Raw genomic sequence first — 24,356 nt, forward strand, 5'->3', positions numbered from 1 at the left:
CACTAACAAGCAGGCACCCCTGGAGTCCTTGGCTTTCCCATAGGAGTGATGGGCCCTCCCTTGCCTCAATTATTTCATCCATAAAATGGGACCATTACTACTCTTGTAGCCTCAAACATTCGGTTATAGCATTGAAAAGAATCCCATAGATACAAGTTGTTTGGAACAATGCTGCCAAGATTGAAACTAATAACTGGTAATCAAAAAAAATTTTTTTTAAGATTTTATTTACTGGGCCCGGTGCGGTGGCGCAAGTGGTTAAAGGTCCTCGCCTTGCACGCCCGGGATCCCATATGGGCGCCGGTTCTAATCCCAGCAGCCCCGCTTCCCTTCCAGCTCCCTGCCTGTGGCCTGGGAAAGCAGTCGAGGACGGCCCAAAGCCTTGGGAACCTGCACCCGCGTGGGAGACCCGGAAGAGGCTCCTGGCTTCATATCGGCATAGTATCGACCTGTTGCGCTGACTTGGGGAGTGAATCATCGGACGGAAGATCTTCCTCTCTGTCTCTCCTCTCTGTATATCCGCCTTTCCAATAAAAAATTAATAATAATAAATCTTTAAAAAAAAAAAGATTTTATTTACTTAAAAGAAAGGGAGAGAGAGAGAGAGATCGTTCACCCACTGGTTCACTCCCCAAATGGTCACAGTGGCCAGAGCTGGCCCACACAGAAGTCAGGAGCCAGAAGCTTCTTCCAGGTCTCCCACATGGATATAGCAGCCCAAGGCTTTGGACCATCCTCTACTGCTTTTCCAGGCCATGGGCAGGGACCTAAATGGGAAATGGAGCAGCCAAAATTTGAATCAGTGCCCATATGAGATGCCCGCACCACAAGTAGTGGCTTAACTTGCCGTACCGCAGTGCTGGCCCCACCAACGTTATTTACTGTTGAGGGCCAATACCCAAGTTTTGGCTCATTCTATTTAGTCAGGCTTAAATTCAAATCTAAGCCCTCTGAGACAGGAAGCTGGAAGGGTCTTGGAGGGCTGCAGCATGCCGCACAGGCAGAGTTGAGAAGCATGGCACTTGGTGCAGGCTTTCCTTGGCTGTCCTGCAGTGAGCCACAGCAACGCTCCACTCAGTGATGTAAACCCACGGGAACTCACAGGCCATGCCAGCTGCAGGATCCCGTGGTGTTCTGTAGGTGCCAACTGGATAGGTGACACAAGGGGGCTGCCAGAGCGTCCCTGTGACCCTGGCTTGGCAGGGCTGGGAGCAGAGGCTCACACTTGGGGACGCGGCTGCACGCAAGAGGCCTTTTGTGGCCAGCCAGGGAGCCACATATTCGCTCTAGCTCTGGGGCCAGCAGGAGACGGTGAGAATAGCACCTAGCTGTGGAACGGGAGGATCACAGCTGAAGTAGCAGGTGCAGGCAATGTGTCCTCAGGAAACCTCACACCTGGTGGGAGCCCCAGGCAACACGGGGCACAGGGTCTCACCAGCTAAGTTCTTGTCTGAGGCCCAAGGATTTCTGAGCTGGGAAGTGGCAGCCCACATCAGCACCCCCACTGCCACTCCTGTGATTGGCTTCTGACTGAGTCCATGCAGGAGCCTGCCCTTGGCCCAGAGATGCCCCTGTTGATGGTGCGTCCTAGTGAAATCCCCCTTGCTCTGGGGGTGGGGATCTGCTGGCTGCTCCAGAAAGGCCATGGCGCCTCCCCCTACCTTCCTCTCCCAGCATGCATTGGGGAGCCTAGAGAAGCTCAGAGCTGAGCCAGAGACTGGGATGTGGTCAGCTCTCAGTCTGGATCAAAGCCGTTTCTACTGAGGAGTCCACTTGCAAGCACTGCTTGGTATGAGCTCTTCTTGTGCCCTTGTTCCTAACCATGAGGGAAACGGTGGCACGAAAAGACGCCATCCCTCGCCAGGGTCCTGTGACCAGGAAGTGGCAGGACCAGCACATGGTACCTGAGATCCTGCAGATGCTGCATTAAGGAGCATCCACCTGCAGAATGTTCCAGAAGGCACTAGTCCCACGCCCTGTGGGAGAGGTGACCTCACCCAAGTGCCTGTCCAGTCTCCGGGGATGCCTTTTTTCCAACCGGGAAATCTAGAAGGCAGCCTGCAGGGCCGATGAGAAGGGGGGACCTGTCTATCACCACTGCGGGCTTGCAGCCCAGGGACCAGCTGTGCAGTGGGCAGGGTGCCAGATGGGCCACCCATGCAGGCCTGGGCTTCAGTTTGTTTTCTGAATCTGTGTGTCATGATGATAAGGGTAAACCAAACCAAGCAAAATCCCTTTTCCTGTTGTATTTCTAAGAGAAAGGACACCAGGAGTTTTTACTCAGCACCCCTTGATAAAAATACTGAGCATTCACTAAGGGACTGTTGTATGCCAGTTCTCGTCCTGAGGGCTTTGTGTTTATCAATTGCTCTTGCTGCCACATTCCCAGGCCCACGGGAAGATCCACAACTGTGCCCGTCTCTAAATTCAGGGCATCCTAACCTGGACGTAGAGACGATGGAGTTGGGGCCACAACCCTCCCTCCTAAGCACTGCTGCGTGGGCTGGCAATGTGCTCCCCAAGCTTTCCTCCTTGTGCTGAGGAAGAGGCCCCTATGATGCCGGTACACTCACAGGCTCTGCCTGCCACGATCCTGGGGTAGAATGCCTCTGCGAAGTCCCTGGTGCTGGCTGCACCTGCCTCTTCAGATGGGGAGATGGCAAGAAAAGCAAGCAGGACTGGAAGGGTGGGCAGAGCAGAGCCCTCCCTAGGTAGGGCTCCCTGGGTGTCCAGGCAGGTTTGCTTTGCTGCCCCCTCCACGGCCAGTTCCTTGATTTCGCTCTCTCTTTCTCTCTCTCTCTCTGTGTATGTACCATGCAGGGATAGACCACTGCGCACAGGAGGACCACGGCTGTGAGCAGCTGTGTCTGAACACGGAGGAGTCCTTCGTCTGCCAGTGCTCGGAAGGCTTCCTCATCAACGACGACCTTAAGACCTGCTCCCGTGAGTCCCCTTCCAGCTTCCTGCTTAGGCACGGGTTTGCCAGAGGGGTGAAACGTACATGTGACTGCACAGCCATGGGAATGGATGTGGCATCCTTCCCATGGCTCTGAGGTGTGTGTTTGGGGGTGGAAGGAGCAGGCGCAGTGTCTGCTGGGACTGCATGCCTGCAGGGGCACTCGGTCCCATCATCATTGCCAGCGGCCTCCCCCTGGTTTGCAGGGGTGGACTACTGCCTCCTGAGCGACCATGGCTGCGAGTACTCCTGTGTCAACACGGACAGATCTTTTGCCTGTCAGTGTCCAGACGGACATGTGCTCCGCAGTGATGGCAAGACATGTGCAAGTAAGTGAGCGGGGGACCTGTGACTGGCGGAACTCGAGGCAGGGGATGAGGGCGTGGAGGGACAATGCTGGGCTGGGTGTGGTCCCGTAGGCCTTCGGGACTTCCAGCCTTCACAGGTCTCCCGGGAACATGTGTGACTGCAACCTGTAAGCATTTGAGCCTTGGCGGTGGCTTCTCCCCACCTCCTCTGGGTTTCCTTCCCCACTTCCTCATCTGTTGCTTCACTCCCTAAATTCTGTGACAACTGAGATTGGACTGGGCCAGAGCTAGGAGCCTGAAATGCAATCCAGGTCTCCCACATGGATGGCCAAATCCCAGGCGTGTGAGCCACCACCAGTGCCTCCCAGGGGGCACGTTGGCAGGGAGCTGGAGTGAGGAGCCAGAGCAGGGCATGAAACCCAAGTACTCCCATGTGGGAAATGAGTATCCGAAGCACTAAGCCCAGCACCCCAGCTAGAGCCGTGGAGAGTTCTCATCTCTCCACTCTGCCCCCAGCCAGCCAGCAGTGCCCACAAGTGATAACAACCTGCTGGCCGAGTGACAGGTGCTGTACCACACAGAAGCATCGTCACAGCTGGTGACAGGTGGAAAACTGCAGCTGGGTCAGTTGCTTAAGGTGGCCAGCTGTCCAGGAATGGACTCAAACTGTGCTCTGTCGGGTGCCAAGTCAGCCCTGGGGCAAGGCTGAGGCTCCGGAGCAACACTGTCCTTGCACCGATTCCCAGGCCCCCAGCTCCCCTGTGTTTGCTGCCCTGCAATTGTGTTCCCAAGCAGACTGTGGTCAGAAATGAATCAGTCATTCAGAACGATAGCGCTGGGAATGGAGGACTGTCATTTGCATCCTGCTGTCTCCCGGGTTAGAGCCCATGACGGCTGTTACCATCATGGCCACAGCCCAACTCATCCAGCTTTGGAAATCAGCTGTTCATGCCGGCTGACAGCATGGCTGGGCGGACCTGTCTCTTCACCACCTGTGGGGGGAAAAAAAATCTCTCCCCAGTCTGGAATCGTCTCGTGGATCTTGGCGCTTGGTCAGTCCAAGTCACGCTGGCTGCTGGTGGCTCCCTGCCCTGCTACCTCATAGGCTGCTGCTGCAGCCAGCTATGAGGGGCATGTGGGGACCCTAGGGTGCAGAAGGAGGGGTGTGTCAAGTAACATCTGCATTTCAGGGGGTTCGCAGGAGTGTTTGAACTCTCCATCATCTTTCATGATGGTGTGTCTCTTCTTTGTCCCTCTCTGCTATGACAATCAAGAGCTGACTAAGGATGCCATATTTCTAAGAAATTCTTCTGGACCCTTCCAAAAACATATGGCTCTTTCTCCTACCAATTTTTTGTCTCTCCCCCCGCCACACACACATGCACATCCAGATCCACATCTGGATTGTGCCTTTGTTGTTTTTCCATGCCATTCTTTTTTCTCGAAGTGTGTTTGTAACTAATGACATGCTGACCTCATCCCTGTGAAGAGTGTCTGACCATGTCATTAGCAGTGAATTCAGAGCTTTAGGAATGGCTATACAAGAATGTGCGAGAGAATCAGATGGCTTAGAAGTAGCCTTGGGAACTGTGGATGAGAGAAGCATTTTTCCCACTGGCTGACAGATGCATATGGGATCACACGTCCACAGCCACCTGTCTGCCCTGTCTTGTAATCATGGGCCAAATTTTCAGTGCACGTGTGTGTCCCCCAGCTCCGCCAGATGATGTGATGGCTGTGATGGGGGAGCTGTGATGGAGTCCCAGCTCATCTGCCTCCACTTGGAGCCGCAGGGGTAGGTGGTCTGAAGAACCATCCACTCCATTTCTAGAAGGTTCTCTGAAGCATGGAGAGAAGAGTGGGTGCCACTCTTGTCCTACTCCATAATCTTGGCTCCCTGACCCCAAGGTCTCTGATTGCCCAGCTCTCCCTGGGGGCTATCCTGGACTTTAGCCATTAGGGACACACACTGGAGCAGCTGCTGGAAGACCTCCCCTCTCCAGAAGATTCCCTGAGATAGACCCTGAGCAAGGGCACTCAACACCAAGAAAGAGTCCACAGGCCAGATGTGCACGGAACACACAACCCTCCTCTGCCCCACCAGGCTTGTGAGCTCCTGGAGGTCAGAGGTCACAGACCAAGTCAGAGTCTGTGGGACATGCTGCATCAAGTGAAGTGAGTACGAGCATGAATGGACAGAGACCGTGGCTCCTGGCACAGGGTCCACTCCCTACTCTATAACTCTCCGTGGCTCCCACTGTCCCCCAGAAGAAATTCCAATTGAACTCCTACAGTGGGCCTGTGGGAAAGCTACCCCTGTGCTAGGTCTTCCCCAAAGCCTCCACTGCTTCTGCCCAAACGGGAGGCCCCTACTCTGGGAAGGGGGGCCTGTGCCTTCCCATCTGTCCTGCATCCCCGGAGGGGGGTTGCTCAGCCCACTCCTCGTGTGTCATCCCATGGGGGAACTTCCTCCCCCACTGCAGGGCACGTGGCCCTACCTGCCAGGTCTGACTCTGTGGCCGTTGGTTCCTGCTGATAAAGACACTGCAGCAGAGCACAGGAATGTTAGACCAGGAGTTCAAGGACTGGATTTCAGTCTCGTCATTGCTGCCCCATATGGGAAAATTGACTCTCCCTGGGTCGGCCTGCTCATCTGTAATCTGGCACTGGTTATGGTTGCCTCTTTCTCGTAGGGTGGTATGTGTCCCAGAGGGGTCTCAGGCAGAAATGCCTGTGAGTTCCTAGAGTGCCCTATTTGCTTAGTGGGCCTCCTTAGCAACAGGCTCCTCCCACACTAAAGAGAGCCCCATCCCCCATGACCTGCTCTCCTTGGAGGGTCCTCCTGCTTCCAGAAGCACACATACCCACCAAGGACTGTTACAGGGGTCCTCTTTGAACTGCAAGGATCTGGGTGCTAGCTCTGGCATGGTGCCTGCTTGTGGGGTACGGGGGAGGGGAGGGCAGTAAGGTATGCACCTGCTCTCAGGTGCTGCTTCTTAGAAGGACACTGGTCCTGTGGGCCAGGGTCCCACCTTCCTGGAAACCTAATCCGTTCAGAGGCCCAACTCCGGGTACCTGCTGCCACATAGGAATGGGAAATGGAGGGAAACTCAGTTAAGGGGACTGGCTCTCCACCTGCTGAGAAGGCAGTGTGAGGCAGTGGAAACAACATAGGCAGGGGGCTGGTACCCTCAGGCTGGCTCCGACTTGAACCTCGGTCCCCTGACCTCCGAATCTTGGCCCCATGGGGGCAAAGCCCTCCAAACGCAGCATCTCCAATCAGCCACATCTTGAATGGTCACAGGCCGTGCCATCCTGAGCTAGCAAAGGCTGGCTCTTCTAGAAGTCAGGCAGCTGTGTTTTTCAGGTAGCCTCCATGGCTCTCTCTCTTGTGGTTGGGATCAGTTCTCCTAAGCTTGAACGTGGAACCCCAGATGCAGAACAACTGTCTGTCACATCATACCCAGGCACACAGTGGGCGTGTGTGACTCACCAGATGTACAGTCCAGATGTGGGGAACAGAGGCTGTGGGCGTGTGGGGCTGCTAGGCATGCCCCTCCTGCTTCCCGCCTGCTCCAAGGAGTGGGCCATAACCTGAACCTTCTGTTCACCCATAGCAAAGCTCTAGCTGAGGATGAGTCCTTACCTGCTGACATGGGCCTGAAGGAGGAGAAAGAGCCTTCTCCCCACCCGGAGATCTCCCTCTCTCTCCCAGGCCCTCTCAACCCCGTCCCTGAGGGAGGGTTTCCCACCTGGGCTGTCTTTCTCTCATGAAAAGCAGAGTTACAGAAAGAGGAAAAAAAAAAAAAAAGACAAAGAGAGCCTTTATTCACTGGTCCACTTCCCAAGCGGCCCCAATAGCAGGAGCTGACTGGTCTGAAGTCAAGAGCCAAGAACTCCTTCCATGTCTCCTATGTGGGTGCAGGGCTCCAAGGACTTGAGCCATCCTCCACTGCTTTCCAAGACTCCTAGTGGAGAGACGGATCGAAAGTAGAACAGAGGGGATTAGAACTGGTGCCCATATGGGATGCTGATACTACAGGCAGAGGCTTAATTTACAAAGCCATAAAGATACATATTTTTAGTATTTTTTATTTGAGAGAGAGAGAGTAAGAGAGCTCCCTTATGATGATTTGTTCTCCGAAATGCCTGTAGCAGCCTGGAAGTCAACCCAAGTTTCTCACATAGCTGGGAAGAACCCCATGGCTCAAGCCACCTGTTGCCTCCCAGCGTCCCCTGCGTTGGCAGGAAGTGGAGTTAGGATCTAGAGCCAGAAGTCTTACTCAGACACTCTGACGTAGCATATGGGCCCCCTAACTGACGTCTTGGCTGGATATTAAAGATGCAGCATCTGTTCTGGGTGGCAGGAGTTGTGATGTGGGAAGGAGTGGTGCCAGAGGAACCCTTATCTAGACTAAAGAAAGAGATGTCTAGCCTAGGGTAGAGTAGAGAGAGTTAGCCAGAAATGGAAGGGAACTGCTGCTTCCCAAGTGTAGGGAATGGCACCTGCAAGCCAAGGTTCCAGAGAGAAACACAGAGGTCAGTGTTTTGAGTGTTGAAATAGTGCAGAATTTCATGTGGCACAGTGGGTTAAACTGCTTGTGACTCAGGCCTCTCATATTGGAATCCCAGCTGTTCCACTTAGCCATTTAGCTCCCTACCAATGTGCTTGGAAAAGCAGCAGGTGATGGCCTTGGATTCCTGATCCCAGATGGAAGACCCAAATGGAGTTCTTGGCTTCTGACTTTAGGCTGGCCCAACTCTATCTGTTACAGCCGTTTAGAGGAGTGAACCAGCAGATGGAAGATTCTCTCTCTCTCTCTCTCTCTCTCTTTCCCTCTCTCTCCCTCCCTCTCCCCCCCCCCAACCCCTCCCTGTGTTTCTGTTACTTTGCCTTTCAACTGAATAAAATAACTCTTTAAAAAAGAGAGAGTCTAGCGAGGTGTGGGCCTGGACAAGCAGGTGTGACGCATGCCCTCCAGCTGTCAGTTATTGCAGAAGTTGTTCAGAGGCTGGCCCTGCCGACTGGCCTCTTCTGAAGGACACTTCCTTTATTGTCCGAGAACCTAGCAGGCTGTCCAAGCAGATGTTGTTGTGCTAGGATGATCCATGGATATACAACAAGATCAGAAAAATGGAGGTGACAGATTGTGACCTAGTCGCACCTCTGCCCCAGTACAGCTCAGACAAGTCACCTCTGCAGATGGTGGGACCTTGGGAAAGTCACTTGCTCTTTCTGAAGTCTTCTCCATGTCTGAAACCAAGAGGTTAGACCTGATCCCTTCTAGTTCCCACAGGATGAGTAGTAGCTGGCTTGGAGGAAGAAATCCATCGACACTGCGGTGCCCACCCTTGACCCCAGGGTGAAGGCATCGTATGGTGGTGACTCAGGAACAGCAGCTATTGGTACCTGCCGGGAAGCCCCTGAAGGGGTTTCCTGTACAGCCCTATCTTTGGTGCTAGAGACAAGCAGACTCCAGCTTGGTTGGCAGACCTGGCAGACAGGAAACATATAAGCTCACAGTCAGGAAGTTAACAGCAGCACTCCTTCTGTGGCCTCCCACTTGCCACATGTGGGTCTTTGAATTTCCAGTAGCCTGGGATATCCCTAACAGGGATATCCCTGGACTTTCTGCAGACCAGATGTGAGCTCTGTGTTCTGCAGGGCAGGTGTGTGTGTGTGTGTACACGCACGCACAAGTGTGTGAGGAAGGAGGAGCCCAGCTGCCCCCCAGGGCCACACCTGTGGGGTTCTCTTGAAAACATCTGCACTAAACTCTGGGTAGCAGGTCTTATGACTGGATTTTCAGAGCAGAAAACCAAAGGACTGTCTCCTCTGGTTCAACAAGAACAAGTCTTTCCTGTTGCCTGCCAGGGCATTATGAGATGATGCTGGAAACAGGAGAGAAGGGCAGACACAGCCCATGATCTCATGAAGCTCAGAGCCCAGTGAGGAGCTGGACACAGATCCAGAGAGCACAAATAATGGAATACTTGGTGTTTGGAGAGGCCAGGGAGGGGCTGGATGAGGGCTTTTGTTTGCTTTTTTTTTCCACTTTATTTATTGGAAAGGTGGGGATGGTAGGGAGAGAGAGAGAGAGAGAGAGAGAGAGAGAGAGAGGGAGAGAGATCTTTCATCCACTGGTTCATACCCCAGTTAGCTGCTACAGCTATGGTTGGACAAGGCTGAAGCCAGGAGCCTGGAACTCCATCCACATCTCCTATGTGAGTGGCAGAGGACCAAGCACTAAAGGCATCTTCTGTTGCTGTCTCAGGTACATTAGCAAGGAGCTGTATCAGAAGTGGAGCGGCCAGGACTCGAATTGGTGCTCATATAGGGTACAGGTGTGGCATGCACCATAATGCTAGCCCCTAGAAGAGGGTTAGTTCAATAAGGATTAAGTAGGGAATGTCAGTTGGTGAGAAAGAGGTTTTCAGGGAGAGCATTGACTTCCTAGGTTGGACTGAATGCAGAAGGAAAGTGAGGGTGGAGTGCAGGTGGTGCAAGCCTTACCAAGGGTTTTCTGTCTTAGCCAGAAACTTCCAGGAAGTCTTCCTGCTCCCTGCAAAGGGAGGGAGCGTTGTGAGCAGAGCTGCTTGTTGGAAAGAAGACAGATTGAACGAGGTCAAGGGTGTGTGTGAAGCTGGGAATTTGCTTCCAAGCATACCATGTGTTTGTTCGAGGTCTCAGCTGCTCATGAGCTATGGGCTGGAAGCTGCAGTTCCTTGTAACACAAGCCTTTCCACAGGACCACTCGCCTCATGGCTAGCCCCAGAGCGAGCAATCAAGACATGAGAGTGAGAATACACAGGGAGGGAACAGCCAAGACAGAAACCCCTGTGTCTCTGATAACTTGAGAAGTGACCATGCTCTTGGCCACTTGGACCCAGAGTGAAGGAGGGAACAACACAGATGAGTGAATGCCAAGGGATGCGGTTATGTGAATGCTGTTATTCAGTTTCATGTACTTGACTTTGCCAGGTTCTGCCTGCACCATCCTCTGCCTCCTTCACATATGACTTTTCACCTGTGCTTTATCTTGGAGAACCATCCTGCAGGTGGCTCTGACATGGGGTTGGCAGTAGGACTCACTTGCTGGTTCTTGAGCAGACACTCTAAGTAGGAGGCAAGGTTTTAAAAGCATGCATGGAACAAAAGTTCCGAACAGCTATGAATGGCAAAGCCCAAGAGCAAGGCTACAAATCCTAGGAGAGCCCAGGGTTGAGGACATGCCCAGTGGGCACCTAGTTTCCCATTCAGCAGCGCTGTTTGCCCCTGCCAGCTGGGACCATCACGGCTCAGGCCAGCCTGGAAGGGGAAGACTTTCCATGGTTCTTCAAGCTGAAGGCCAGGGCTGGAACTGACAGAACAGGCATGGGGCAGGCTCTCGCTGCAAATGCATGCTTAGAAGTCTTCTGGATCCTGGCTTGCTAAAACTGACCTAAAAGAGCTCTCACGATTTTATTGACTTGCAAAATGCAGTGTCTATTATAGGGTGGTGGAACTCCCTTCTGCTGCCAGCCATCAGCATCATGGTTTCCTCACTTGTACTCTCTGCTTACTGTCTCTTTTGGAGGAACTGCCCCCCAAGTGATCAGGACCTGCTGTTCATGACGAATGAGCCCAGAATGTGCCCAGAGAGGCAAGTCACGTTCCAAGCGACCAGGAGACTCCAGCTCTGCTTGGAATCTCTTCTGCAGCCATAATTCTACTTAACGACGTTTTCCCTTTGTCTGGGGATTTTGGCAGCACTCTTCTGCTCCAAGAAAGACAGGCAAAATTCCCTTTGTGTTTGAAAGCTTACTTGGGAATATAGCAATGTGGTGGAGTCAGAACACACATGGGACCTATTGTCATAAGATAACATTTTTTAGTCTGATTCTTCCACTTGCTAATTGTTGGTGTTGGCAAGCTGTTCACATTCCCAAATCAGAATTTCCCTCACTCTTCAATGAGAGGAACAGCAGCTGCCTTTAACAAATCCAGGATGGCTCAGGGGACTCTCCTACAGAGAGAGCAATGCAAAAAGGCTTGACCGAGACAGTGTCAGGTTCGTGCCTGCTTATAATTGCACCCTGTGCATCGGGGTCTTGATTTCATAACAGATGTGTTTCCATTGTGAGAATTCTGTTCTGTGTGAAAGCATCATATGTGTATGGTTCTTCCAAAAAGTCACTGTCCACCTGTTCTCAACAGCTTTAAAATATCAGCCTGTGGGATGGGCATTGGCGCAACAACAACATTGGATTGCCTGAGTACCATATTGATGTGCCTGGGTCCAAGTCCACCTCTGCTGTCAGTTCCGGCATCCTGCATGCTAGGAGGCAGCTGCAATGGCTCAAGGAGCTCAGTCTCTTGTCGCTGTGTGGGAAGCCTGGATAGTTTCCTTCTCAGCCCAGCTTTAACCATGGTGGGCATTTGCAGAGTGAACTGGTGGATGGAAACTCCCTCTGTCTGTGTGTCTCTCTCTTGCTTTTTTTTTTTTTTAATAAGCTAAAACTTGAACAAAATAGAAAACCAGCCTGGTGTTGACAGGCGCACAGATCTGTTCTCCCAGAAGTCACCCAGGCTCCTGGATGGCAGGGCTGCATTTGGATGGCTCAGTTCAGTGGCCTCGAGGTCATCCTACTCGCTTGTCCCACTCCTGCTGTCAGTCACTCCATGAATGTCACAGCCTCCATCTGGGCACTTCTCACCAGCTCGCCTGGGCCACCGGACCTGGTGGAGCAGGCATCTATCTCCCAGCTCTCCAGGATTCCCCAGCCTGCTTTCTCTGCAGAATGGCCTTTTTCAAAGGGAGTCAGACCGGAGCTCTGCAGTGCTGCTACCCTGTGGCAACCGCCCTCCTCACACTGCTCCAACCGCAGCCTCTGCGTGCCACGTGGTCTGGCCCACCTCACTCACTGGCCCCGGCCCCAACCTGGCTCCAGGGGACTCTCTCCCAACGTCCCAACCAACTGTGAAATTCTTGTCTTTTTTTCTGTTTTTTTGTTGTTGTTGTTTGTTTTTGTTTGTTTGTTTGTTTTGAAATGGGCTAGGCCACTTCCTAGCTCTGCAGCTTGCACATGCTGCCCCTCCTGGCTAGAAATCCCCTTTCTCAGATACCCCCAAGTGCTTCCCATCTTCTTCGGGCTGTGTCCAGTTGCTTATCTGTACCACATGAAACAGCAAATCCTCCTGCTCCCCTAGGGGCCTCTGTGTTTCCCCATTTGGCTTTTTCCCCACTGGACTTTACCCCACCTGCTTCTTCATGTGTTTGTTTATTGTTTGTCTTCCATATCCCATGCCACCTGCTGCCAAATGTAAGCTTCAGAAAAGCAGAAAATGTGCTTTCTTCACTGTTAAATAACCAGAATGCAGAACAAAGTCGGACTCAGAGTAGGGACTCAGGGCGTGTTTGTTGTTTGAAAAAAAAATGAATCAATGGATTTCCTAACTGTGGCACACACTCACACGTACCTAAGTGGATCTGTAGACAACTTGCCAGTATGTAGTGAAGTTAAACTTATTTGTCATATTTAGAGCTCATTTATCTATTTCCTTTCGTAGATTATCATCTCAGGTGCACTCTTCCTGTGGAGGTGATTATATTGTTTTATTTGTGTGGACTCTGTACTAAGAGATTTCTCATAAGCATGCTCCAGAGTCAGAAACACACAAGAGAGGCTTGTCATTCTTTTCCTGGCAGGTGTCTGATATGTCTTGCAGGGTAGATTACGCCACTAACAGATGCGCCCGTTTCTTCTCCTGTTTCTGTGATTCCTCAGGGTTGGATGCCTGTGCGTTGGGGGACCATGGCTGCGAGCATTCCTGTGTGAGCCACGACCACTCCTTCGTGTGCCAGTGCTTTGAAGGGTATCTGCTCCGGGAAGACGGGAAAACCTGCAGAAGTAAGCCTTTGCCTCATGGGACCATTTCAGATCACTGTGTGACATCTCTGTCCCGATCTTTGGTGTAAATTACTCTCCCAGCTCAGTGCTGTACAACACAAATGTGATGTAGGATCCTAGGTTGGATCCTGGGATGGAAGGACAGCAGGCAAAAACTGAGTCAATGGATTTTGGTTACTAATGGTGTGGATTTGTGTGAATTCATTCATTATTTAAAAATATAATAAATAAATGTAGGGGCTGGTACAATGGCTTAATGGCTAAATCCTCACTTTGCAAGTGCCGGGATTATATTTGGGCAGCAGTTCGTATCCTGGATGCTCCACTTGCTATGCAGCTCCCTGCATATAACCTGAGAAAACAGTAGAGGATGGCCCAAAGCCTTGGGAACCTGCACCAGCTTGGGAGACCTGGAAGAAGCTCCTGGCTCCTGGCTTCAGATCAGTTCAGTTCTAGCTGTTGCATCTACTTGGAGAGTGAACCAGCAAATAGAAGATCTCTTTCTCTCTCTCCTCTCTGTAAATCTACCTTTCCAATAAAAATAAATAAATCTTATTTTTAAAAGGTACCCTATTATTATAGGTTAATAAATGGTAGAGGAAATTTGGCCTAGGGAATATGAGCTTTCTCTGTACTGTTTTTAGGCGAGTATGGTTTAACTGTAGCAGAAGAACATGCAAGCATATTTCTAAAGGTTCATGGGAAAATGGAATTAAAGGCTAAGTTGATTTGAGTGCAAAAAAAAATTAAAATCCACACATAGTTTCTGCCTTATGCATTTTCTGTGAACTTTGATACCCTTTGCACGGTGAGAAATCTGAGTCCAATTCTAGCCGTGGCCTATGTTAGCTGGAAGAGTCGGTGAATTTCTCTGTATCTCCATGTGTTTGTCTTTAATGGGGTTACTGCTGCTGTCATGGAGATGACCAGACGATGAGGCCACTTCTGGGTTCAGAGGACCGATTCTCAGAGATGCAGGAGCCCACATGAAACTGCCAGTGTTAGTAGCCTCAAAGTGATTCCCGGCTGTAAATTCCAGAACTATCTCTGGTCTGCTCATCAAATCTCAAGCCCTTGATTTCCAACCCGTCAGTCACTACCTTCTTGGGCTTCAGAAGCCAACAGTATTTGAAGAAAAGACAGCTCAATTTTTCCGATAGGAAAACAAAATGAGTCTTGTAAGTCATATTTTACATCAGGGACAAAGTCAAAATTCAATTTTGGTGTTGTTTACACTGAGGTTTAATCTCTTAAGGCATCATCTCACCAGGGTTTCCCTTTGGGCATCAAAAACTGTGGCTGTGGCAGTGTGGGGTTTTTTTTTTTCTTTTATCTTTAAAAGAAAAAGCTTTATTTTTATTGGAAAGGCAGACATACAGAGAGGAGGAGAGACAGAGAGGAAGATCCTCCATCCGATGATTCACCCCCCAAGTGACTGCAATGGCTGGTACTGCGCTGATCTGAAGCCAGGAGCTTCTTCTGGGTCTCCCATGCAGGAAGCAAGGTCCCAAGGCTTTGTGCCGTCCTTAACTACTTTCCCAGGCCACAAGCAGGGAGCTGGATGGGAAGCAGGGCTGCCAGAACCAGAACCAGCACCCATATGGGATCCCAGCGCATTCAAGGCAAGGATCTCAGCTGCTAGGCCACCATGCCGGGCCCTAAGATTTTATTTTTATTTTTATTTTTATTAGAAAGGCAGATCTTCATAGGGAAGGAAAGACAGAGAGATCTTCCATCTGCTGGTTCACTCCCCAAGTGGTCGCAACAGCTGGAGCTGAGCTAATCCAAAGCCAGGAGCCAGGAGCTTCTTCCATGGCTCCCATGTGGGCACAGGGTTCCAAGGCTTTGGGCCATCTACTGCTTCCGCAGGCCACAAGCAGAGAGCAAGATGGGAAGTGGAGCAGCCAGGATGAGAACCAGAGCCCATATGGGATGCTGGCACTCAGAGGTGGGGGATTAGCTAAATGAGCCATCGCACTGGTCTCTAACCCATTGCACTTTTATGAGACTTAGAAAGCATGTGCAGGCGGATGGCAGTGGGGGTGATCTGACTTGGAGGTGCCGACCTGCATCCTCAGCCTGACTGCCCACTCACGTGGTGCTGGAGTCCATGGCTGAGGCAGGCAGCCCCTCCGAGGGAAGCTCCGTGCCACATCTGCTCTGGCGAGGTGGTTCTCACGTTGCTTTACAATGCGCAGGGAAGGACATCTGCCAGGATGTGGAACATGGCTGCGAACACACATGCGTGAGCCGTGGCGAGTCCTACATCTGCAAGTGCTTCGATGGCTTCCGGCTGGCAGAGGATGGCAGACGCTGCCGCAGTAAGTAGCTCTGGGCAGAGCGGAGGCCCTTCCCTCAGTAACTGTGTGGATGTCCCGGGCAGTGCCTGTCACTACTGGACAGAAGTAGAATGTCTGTCAGCAGTCGCTATGGCATCACGGATTAATCGAGGGTCTTTGTCTTCTGGGCTTACAGTCAGCATAAAGGGTTACAGACAGGGAGCTGCATTGGAAGTGAAGCAGTTGGGAATTGAACTAGTGTCTATATGGGATGCCAGCATTGCAGGCAGTGGCTTAACACACTACTCCAATGATTTTTTTTAATTCTATCTTCTCTGTCATTTGTTTCTGCAGTTCACTCAGAATAGACTCCGAGAGTTTAGTTAATGCATTTGGGTTCTACAGCAAAACAGATGTAGTGTGTGTATATGTATCTATCTGTTTATATATATGTGTGTGTGTGTGTGAGTGAGTGTAGAAAGAAAGAAGATTGACTTGTCTAGAGGATTTGCTCATACGGCAGTGTGGCTAGAAGGTGTGATGTGTGCAGGGCAGGCTGGAGAATCAAGGAAGAGTTGCTGGAATGCTGGTGTCTGAAGGCCACATGGAGGCCCTATTCCCTCTTCCTGGGAGACCTTGGTTTCTTTGTCCTAAGGCCTTCTCTGGGTTGGATGAGGCCCACCCACATGGTGGAGAGTTGTCTATTAGTTGATGGAATTGTTCATCACATCTGTAAGTTCTCTTCCTAGAATGTGTAGGCTGATGTTTGATCAAACTGAGGACTATCACCCAGGCAAAGGGTTCCATAAAATGAACCATCCCAGTACCCACTGAAAGACAGGGATGTTCCTACCTGCGCTCAGGAAGGCAGGTGTTGGAAGAAGCATTGATGGAGATTTGTTTCCACTGCGAGATTCTAGCTACTCATCCCCACTTTGCGGGTTTAGACCATACCTGCCTCCCTTTGCAACACTCTGGCTCGGTGGTGATCCTTTTTTATTTTATTAGAATTTATTGTATTTATTTGGAAAGCAGATAAAAGAGGAGGAGAGAAAGAGATCTTTCATCCACTGCTTCACTCCCCTCAAGTGGCACAGTTGTGGCATTGCCAGGCTAAAGCCAGGAACCAGGCTGGGTTCCCCCTGTAAGTACAGGAGCGCAAGAACTTGGGCCATCTTCTGCTGCTTTCCCAGGCATGTTAGAGAGCTATCTATGGAAGTGGGGCAGCCAGAACTCAAACCTGTGCCCATGAGGGATGCTGGCATCTCAAAGGGAAGCTTAAGTTGCTATGCTACAACACTGGCCCTGGAATAGTCCTTTTTGAGTTAGGCAAGATCAGTCTGTTTGCTTCTGAGCTTCATGTATGGGGATTTCTTCCCAGATTCCATTGAGATCATTGGGAGCCGCTACGGATTAACAAAGTAGGGTGAAGGTGGGGTGTTCGCATCATCCTCATTCCTCCCTTCCTGGAGATCCTGATCCGATCCTGCAGGGACCCCTGCACCAGGTGGTGTTTCAACTATACCCTACAATATCCCTTCTGCAGAGCCCAAGTCTATTCTGCTGTGTGTTGTCTTCCCGAAACGTTTGTGTATGCTTTCATTTCTGTAAATGTGCACCTGCCCACAGACATTTACCACTCCGAACTGTGAGCTTTTGTACATGCAGCACTAACTTCAGCCACTGCAGTTTCATCCTTAAGTCAGATTCCACTATCCCCACCCTACAGGGCTGGGAACCTCTAGTCTGCCAAAAAGAGCCTCATAGAGATATACGGCATCATTCACAGGCCAGGCAAAATGATCAGCGGAGAAATTAGCCTGTTTTAGAGAGAGGTACTGAATCTTCAGTATCAGCTGTGGCTGCCCTTAGCAGGGCCAAAGCAAATGGCGCCCACAGCCTTACAGATGCTTACAGCCCACAGCACAGATGCTTCTCCTCACTCTGTGAGGGGTCTGAAATCCCTGATGCTGGTGTTGGTGTGAATTCTCTCCTTTTAGAGGGCCAGAGCCAGAGCTTAGGCCTTCACACACTCCCCAGCAAGTGCCTCAGCTGTGCTTGGAGACCTCAGGGCTTCTCAGGGAGTTGCTGAGGTCTGTGTTTTCATCTGTACATTGCAAGCACTTGTCCCTGCTTCCTCCATTTCACAGGATGACAGGAAGGTTGAAGGACTATAACCACTTTGCAGAGTTCACATACCTCACACATGAGACAATCGAAATGCAGTGTTTGGGATCTCCATGGAAAACAAATATCTGAAGGGCAGCGCATGAAACAACGCTCACATTCATAGTGAGCTCAGACACCCATCCTCCTGGTGACCACTCAGGCCTAGGGAAGCCTGAGCTTGCTTTTATTTCTTTGTTTCTTCAAAATGTTTTTTGTTGTTGTTGTTGAAAGGTAAAGTTCCAGGACCAGGAGCTTCTTCCAGGTCTCCCACATGGATGCAAGGTTCCCAAGCTTTGGGCCATCCTCTATTGCTTATTCAGGCCACGAACAGAGCTGGATCAGAAGCAGAGCAACCTGGACCCGAACCAGAGCCCATATGGGATGCTAGCATCACAGGCAGAGGTTTTGCGGCCCCAACCAGAGCTTTCTTTATTCTTCTTCTTTCTTTTGTTATAGATTTATTTACTTTATTTGAGAGAGAGAGCAAGAGGGATTTCATCCACTAGCTCACTTCCAAATGGCTGCAAAGGCTAGAACTGATTCAGTCCAAAACTGGGCTCCCAGAGCCTGTTTCTGATCTCCCATGGGGGTACAGAGTCCCATGGCCTTGGTCCATCTCTGCTTTTCCAAGCCATCAGCAGGGCACTAGATCAGAAATGGAGCAGCTGAGATGCAAACCAGGACCCACATGTGACGCTGGCACCGCAGCTAGAGGGTTGGCACAATACACCATCACTCCAGTCCCCAGGATGAGCTTTATAAGAGATGCTTTGCCTGCACTTTTGCCTATGCAAGTCCAAGGCTACAAAGGATGCTGGGAAGCTGATTTGAGTGGAGATGGAGGTTGAAAAGAAGGGCTTTCTTCCCAGCTTTCGCCTTGCATGACTCCAATGGGGTCACTCACCTTCCCCCCAACCCCTCACTTCTTCCCCAGGGAAGGACATCTGCAAGTCTACCCACCACGGCTGTGAGCACATGTGTGTGAACCAGGGCGAGTCCTACATCTGCAAGTGCTCCGAGGGATTCGTTCTTGCGGAGGATGGGAGACGATGCAAGCGTAAGTGATCTGAACTTGGCTGTCTGCTGGGCTCTGTTTTTTCAGCACGCCCGCCTTCCCTCACCCCTGCATCTCTCATACAGAGGAGCGTGTGTGCACAGATGCAGAATGGGGAAGAGGCGAATGAGCTGCCGCGTCTGCAGAAACACTTGTGGTTTTGGTTAACAGTAAGTTCTTAAGCAGCCAGAAAGCCAGCGTGATCTTCGGATGGTGGGGAGTGAGGGACACTGGGCTGTGTTCCGAGCAGGGGAATCCCATTCAGGGAGTGGTGTTTTAGAAAGGGGTATAGATCCAAATCCAAAAATAAAACTGCAGCAAAGCAAAGGAAACCCCAGTTATTTTATAACCTCAGAGTATTGAATCCCTTTATACACATGGCATAAACATAAAAAACAATGGCAGAAAAAAGGAGTAATAAATAATATAAGAACTCTGGTATCTTAAAAAAATTGACTTATTTATTTATTTGGAAAGCAGAATGACAAAAAGGACTGAGAAAGAAATCTTGTACCCACTGGTTCACAAATCAAATGTGTGCCTGGCTGGGCCAGGCTGAAGCCAGGAGCCAGGAATGCCTTCTAGGTCTCCCACATGGGTGGTAGGGACCCATGTACTTGAACCATCCCCTGCTGCCTACAGGCACATTGGCAGAGAGCTGGATCAGAAGTACATAGTAGCCAGGGCTCCAACCAGCACTCTGACATAGAATGTAGGAAGCTGGAGGCACAAGCTCTGGTTGAACCTGCTGTGCCGCAATACCCATTCCTAGGATGACTATTTTTTTAACCTGTTTTTTAGGGAACAATCATTTGACGCAGTAGTTAAGATGTGGCTTAAAATGCCACACCCCCTGTTTTGAATACCTGGGTTCAACTTCTCACACTGGTGTTGCACTCCAGCTTCCTGGTAATGCGGACCCTGACAGGCAGCTGTGATGGCTCAGTTCCTTGAGCTCTGCCACCGGTGGCAGAGACCTGGATGGAGTTCTCAGCTCTTTGGTTCCACCTGGTTCAACCACAGCTGTTGTGATTATTTTGGGGGAATGGCCCAGCAGATGGGAGCTCCCTGTCCCTGTTTGCTTCTCTCAATCAGTGTGTTTCAAATATTGGAAAAAAGAAAAACAACCCTTGAGAAAAACTGATCATTTCTCTGTTGGCCAAGGTGTGTTGTCATGAACAATTGTATGTGGATCAGTGAGTGTCTGAATTGGTATGGTCTTTTGGAGGGCAGTTTGGTGTTATTTTGAAAGCAATCTCGCATTTTGGAGTTGAGTCCACAGACATGTATAGTGCTTACAAAGTCATATATACAAGGGGCTGTGGTTAAAACATGGTTTTCCTCCTTCCAAAAACTCCTGCTAAGCTTTGGTCCTGGTGTTGCAGGAGTTAGAAGCGCTGGATCTTTCAGAGTAAGTGCTACTTTCTGTAAGTGAATGAATTCTCACTTTCAGGGGACTGGGTGCATGACTTGTGATGGCAGGTTGTTGTTAAGTGAACCTGGCATGTCCCTGTGGTCCCTCTCGCCCGTGTGTTGTTCTCAGTGTCCCTGCCATGTGACTTGGTCAGCCACGGCACCCTCACCAGAGATGGAGCAGCTGCTGGGAGTTAAACAAACCTGCTTTCCTCATAAATGCTTAGTCTCAGGTTCTTCATTATAGTAACATAAAAAGGACTAAGGCATCAGGATATTTTATGCAGCTATTTATAGCAACCAAGAAACTGAAAACAAGGCTTTATGCCCTTAACGCAATGTTCATCAATTATGATACCAGTAGACAATAGACTATGATGCAACTGTTAGGAACAAGGCAGCTTTCAGTGTGTCCCCAAAATATTTTAAGTATTAAAAAGCATGGTACTGAATGACTTTTATACTGTCATTGTGTGGTGTCATTGATGCTTCTATAAAAATTGCTCTCTTATGTACTCTCCTCTGCCCCTCCCCCCTACACACACATACTTCTGAAAGTTCCTGGATGGCATCTCATTATCAGAGTGTCTGAGTCCAAGCCCTGCTTTCACTCTCCATTCCACAGTGAATACATAATGTATGCAATGATAAGCAGCAGGTCCCCGTCACTCCTTGGGCCATCTTCCACTCTTTTCCCAGGCCATAAGCAGAGGGCTGGTTTGAAAGTGGAGTAGGCAGGATATGAACTGGCACTAACATGGGATGCCAGCGCCACAGAGTACACAAGGATCAGCGTACTGCACCACTGTGCCAGCCCCATTTGCATGCTTTTTAATCTTGTTTACTGTCAGTCATTGAGTTGCCCCAAGAGCCTTGGAGTAGATAAAGAATTCATGACAGTCACTCATGTTTAAGCTTTCATAGATGAGAGGCGTACTTACAGGTGAGCTGCCAACAGATGCCCATCAGTAGTATTTATGGAGCACCCATTGTGGGCCAGGCATTAAGATCACAGAAGTGAAAGGGGCCCAGGCTGTGCTGACGAGGAACTTACAGACTGGCAGAAAAGATGGGCACAGAATTAAATGCTCAGTGTACAATGTGACTGCTGCCTTAGCGGACATTAGATTATAAGTACTGGGCATTTTGTCTTGATCGCTGCTGCAGTCCTTGGGTACACCTTGCCTAAGGCAAATGCTCAATGAAGATGGTTTAGGATTTACGGAGAACTTTACCCTCAAGTTGGGGTAGGAGAGTTCCTTGGAAGAGCTCGCGGCCAGAGTGAATTATTACGAACCTTCTGTCCCAATGCAGTCAGAATGCCAGCATGGGTGCACTGTTAGCCTCCTGGAGTGACACTGTAGGAACCTTGGAGGTATTGTTCAGACACTTTAAGGTACAGCCTCCTGCCCCCTGCTGCCCCCAGTCCAGCTGGTGGTGATCCAGGGTACACTATGGACCAGTTGGTAGCTAATTGATACTGATGGGATTTGTACAATATGTACATTTTGCTTGTGAAAAACATGCAGTTTTGATCCCTTTGACAAGCCAAACACAACAGTATATCTAAAAACTGTTGAGGGGAGCGACGTTAGCCTAGCAGTTGTCTGCCTCCATAGCAGGGTGCCTGGGTTTGAGTCTCGACTCCGCTTCCCAGTCCAGCTTTCTGCTAATGCACAGCTTGGGAGGCAGCAGGTGATGGCTCAGGGACTCAGTTCCCTGCTGTCCTCGTGGGAGACCTGAGTTGAGTTCCAGGCTTCTGGCTTCAGCCTACCCCTGGCCTAACCCAGTCTATTATGGGTATCTGTGGGGAGTAAGCCAGCAGATAGAAGATCTGTGCCTCATTCTGTCTTGAAAATAAGATGAAAATAGGGCCCAGTGCGGTAGCCTAGTGATCCCATATGGGGACCAGTTCTAATCCTGGCAGCCCCGCTTCCTATCCAGCTCTCTGCTTGTGGCCTGGGAAGGCCGTTGAGGATGGCACAAAAGCTTTGGGACCCTGTTCCCACATGGGAGATCAGGAAGAAACTCCGGGCTCCTGGTTTTGGATCGGCACAGCTCCAGCCGTTGTGGTCACTTGGGGAGTGAATCAAAGGGTGGAAGATCTTCCTCTCTGCCTCTCCTCTTTGTATATCTGACTTTGCAATAAAAATAAATATTTTAAAAAGATGAGAATAAAAATTTTAAAAGTAAAGTATCATATACTTAGTTCCATTAAAAAAAAAGTGACCCTCCCAATTCCACTTGTCTTGTATTTTTTTCTAAAGAAGCACAAAAGTGGTTCCTCCAAGATGTGAGGTCTCGAAGGGAAGCTTAAGTTCTCTCCACTGGAGCGCATGAATGAGTTGTAACTGCATCAGCTGTCTGCGTGTTTGCCCGTAGGATGCACCGAAGGTCCCCTCGACCTGGTCTTCGTGATTGATGGATCCAAGAGCCTCGGAGAGGACAGCTTTGAGATTGTGAAGCAGTTTCTCATGGGGATCATCGATTCCTTGGCCATCTCCCCCAAAGCTGCTCGAGTGGGCCTGCTCCAGTATTCCACACAAGTCCGCACCGAGTTCACCCTGGGCAGCTTCAGCTCGGCCAAGGACATGAAGAAAGCCATAGCACACATCAAGTACATGGGCAAGGGCTCCATGACAGGGCTGGCCCTGAAGCACATGTTTGAAAGGAGTTTCACCCAGCTGGAGGGGGCCAGGCCTCTCTCCGCACGGGTACCCCGAGTGGCCATCGTGTTCACCGACGGACGGGCTCAGGACGATGTCTCTGAGTGGGCCACGAAGGCCAAGGCCAATGGTAAGATTGCAGGATGGAGTTTGGCTCGGTTGGCGGGCACGGCAGGCCAGAGGGAGGTTCTGGGAGAGCAGAGATGTCAACCTCTATGGCTTGCTTTAACAAACCGCCACCTCGCTCAGACCTGACAGGACTGGAGAGGGACAGGGAGGGGTCACGGCCTGGGAAGTCAGGGCACCCAGCCTACCCCAGGTGCAGGATCTCCTACTGTGATTTCCTGCCCAGAGAATCACCCCTTCCATGAGCTCTTGCACGCTGAAGGATATGCAAGTTCCACCTCAAGAACTTGTTAAAAATAGCTTCCAGGGGCGGGGCACGTCTGTGAGAGGTGTGTCTTTGCATTTAGCCTTTTAGCCAGTGCTTCCCGTAAATACTGTAAAAGCGGCAGCCCCCTGGGTAGAGAATCCTCGGGTGTTGGCAAACCAGAGAAACCATCCAAGTCCTGGAGAAGGGGGTGGCTCTACACTCTGATGAGGCAAGGAGGAGTCAGATGTGCGGATGTGAAGTGCGTGTACAGATGTGAAGAGGAAAGCTCACGGCTTTGGCCAAAGGGAGCGTTGTGGCTAGGATGACTGGTGGCATCTAGTTCAAGTACAGGGCGCCCCCTGCCACCCATATAGGAGATCCAGACGGAGTGCTAGGCTCCTGGCTTCAACCTGGCACAGTGCTAGCTACTGCGGGTGGTTGGAGAGCAAAACAGGGGATGAAAAAGGATCAGGGAAGGTATTTCTGTTAATGCTTTTACTTGTTTTACTGAGATGAATCTGACTGTCCCTTCAGATTTCTACAAATCACCCAAAGACAGTTGGCATATTTATTTGGTTCTTGAATCAACTAGATTTATCTGATGCAGCAGCGTCTGATATGTTCAATTACCTTTATGTAGCTAATGCAGTCTCTACATGGTGTCACCCTCTTTAGGAAGCTGTGTGCAGTAAAGTCCCTGGGCTCCCAGACACGTATGCTGAACTTGACTGTGGAGCTTCCAGACTCAGAGCAAGACATATCTCTTGCCCTTGGCTTAAGGAGCCGTCTTTGCACTGGGCAGAAGGGGGGAAGTGTAGTCTAATGAATGAGCCAGAAGAAATCAGTGCCAAAAAAAAGTTGAAATCAAGCAGAACTTCTTTCTGACCAAGTTCTGCTTTCAGATGAAGGGCATGGGCAGTTTAGGGGGAGGCAAGTCCAGCAATTTGTTCTAGAAAATCCCTCGAAGCAACCTCATATCCCTTTGGGAATCTAAGGTTGATACCTGGGTTTGTTCCTTTTCTGGATTTTGGGGTTCTCCTTGCAGCTTAGCATCCTCCCAAGTTTGTGTCATCCCAGGAGAGGGAGATGAAAGCAGCTTCCCTTGGTCCCTGGGTCACCTAGGATTCTTACCCTGTGCCTTCAACAAACAGAGACCAAGTGATGTAGTGAGGGCATCAAGTGACCTGCTTCATAGACTTCCTGAAGAGATGCCCCTGAGTAAACCCTAAGATAGTGATATTTCCTAC

General features: G+C 50.4%; 1 protein-coding gene across 1 annotated transcript in view; it reads left to right on the top strand.

Moving 5' to 3' along the window:
• Nucleotides 1-24,356, top strand: part of MATN2 (matrilin 2) — a 102,081-nt gene that overhangs the window by 71,361 nt on the left and 6,364 nt on the right. Inside the window, exons 11-16 of the mRNA XM_040972693.1 lie at nucleotides 2,821-2,943; nucleotides 3,163-3,285; nucleotides 13,033-13,155; nucleotides 15,354-15,476; nucleotides 18,538-18,660; nucleotides 22,453-22,866. Of these exons, the coding sequence (XP_040828627.1) occupies nucleotides 2,821-2,943; nucleotides 3,163-3,285; nucleotides 13,033-13,155; nucleotides 15,354-15,476; nucleotides 18,538-18,660; nucleotides 22,453-22,866 (1,029 nt within the window). The remainder of the gene's footprint in view (nucleotides 1-2,820; nucleotides 2,944-3,162; nucleotides 3,286-13,032; nucleotides 13,156-15,353; nucleotides 15,477-18,537; nucleotides 18,661-22,452; nucleotides 22,867-24,356) is intronic.

Source organism: Ochotona curzoniae, unplaced genomic scaffold, assembly GCF_017591425.1.
Source record: "Ochotona curzoniae isolate NIBS_2020 unplaced genomic scaffold, NIBS_Ocur_1.0 contig_2318, whole genome shotgun sequence".
Taxonomy (NCBI): Eukaryota; Metazoa; Chordata; class Mammalia; order Lagomorpha; family Ochotonidae; genus Ochotona; species Ochotona curzoniae.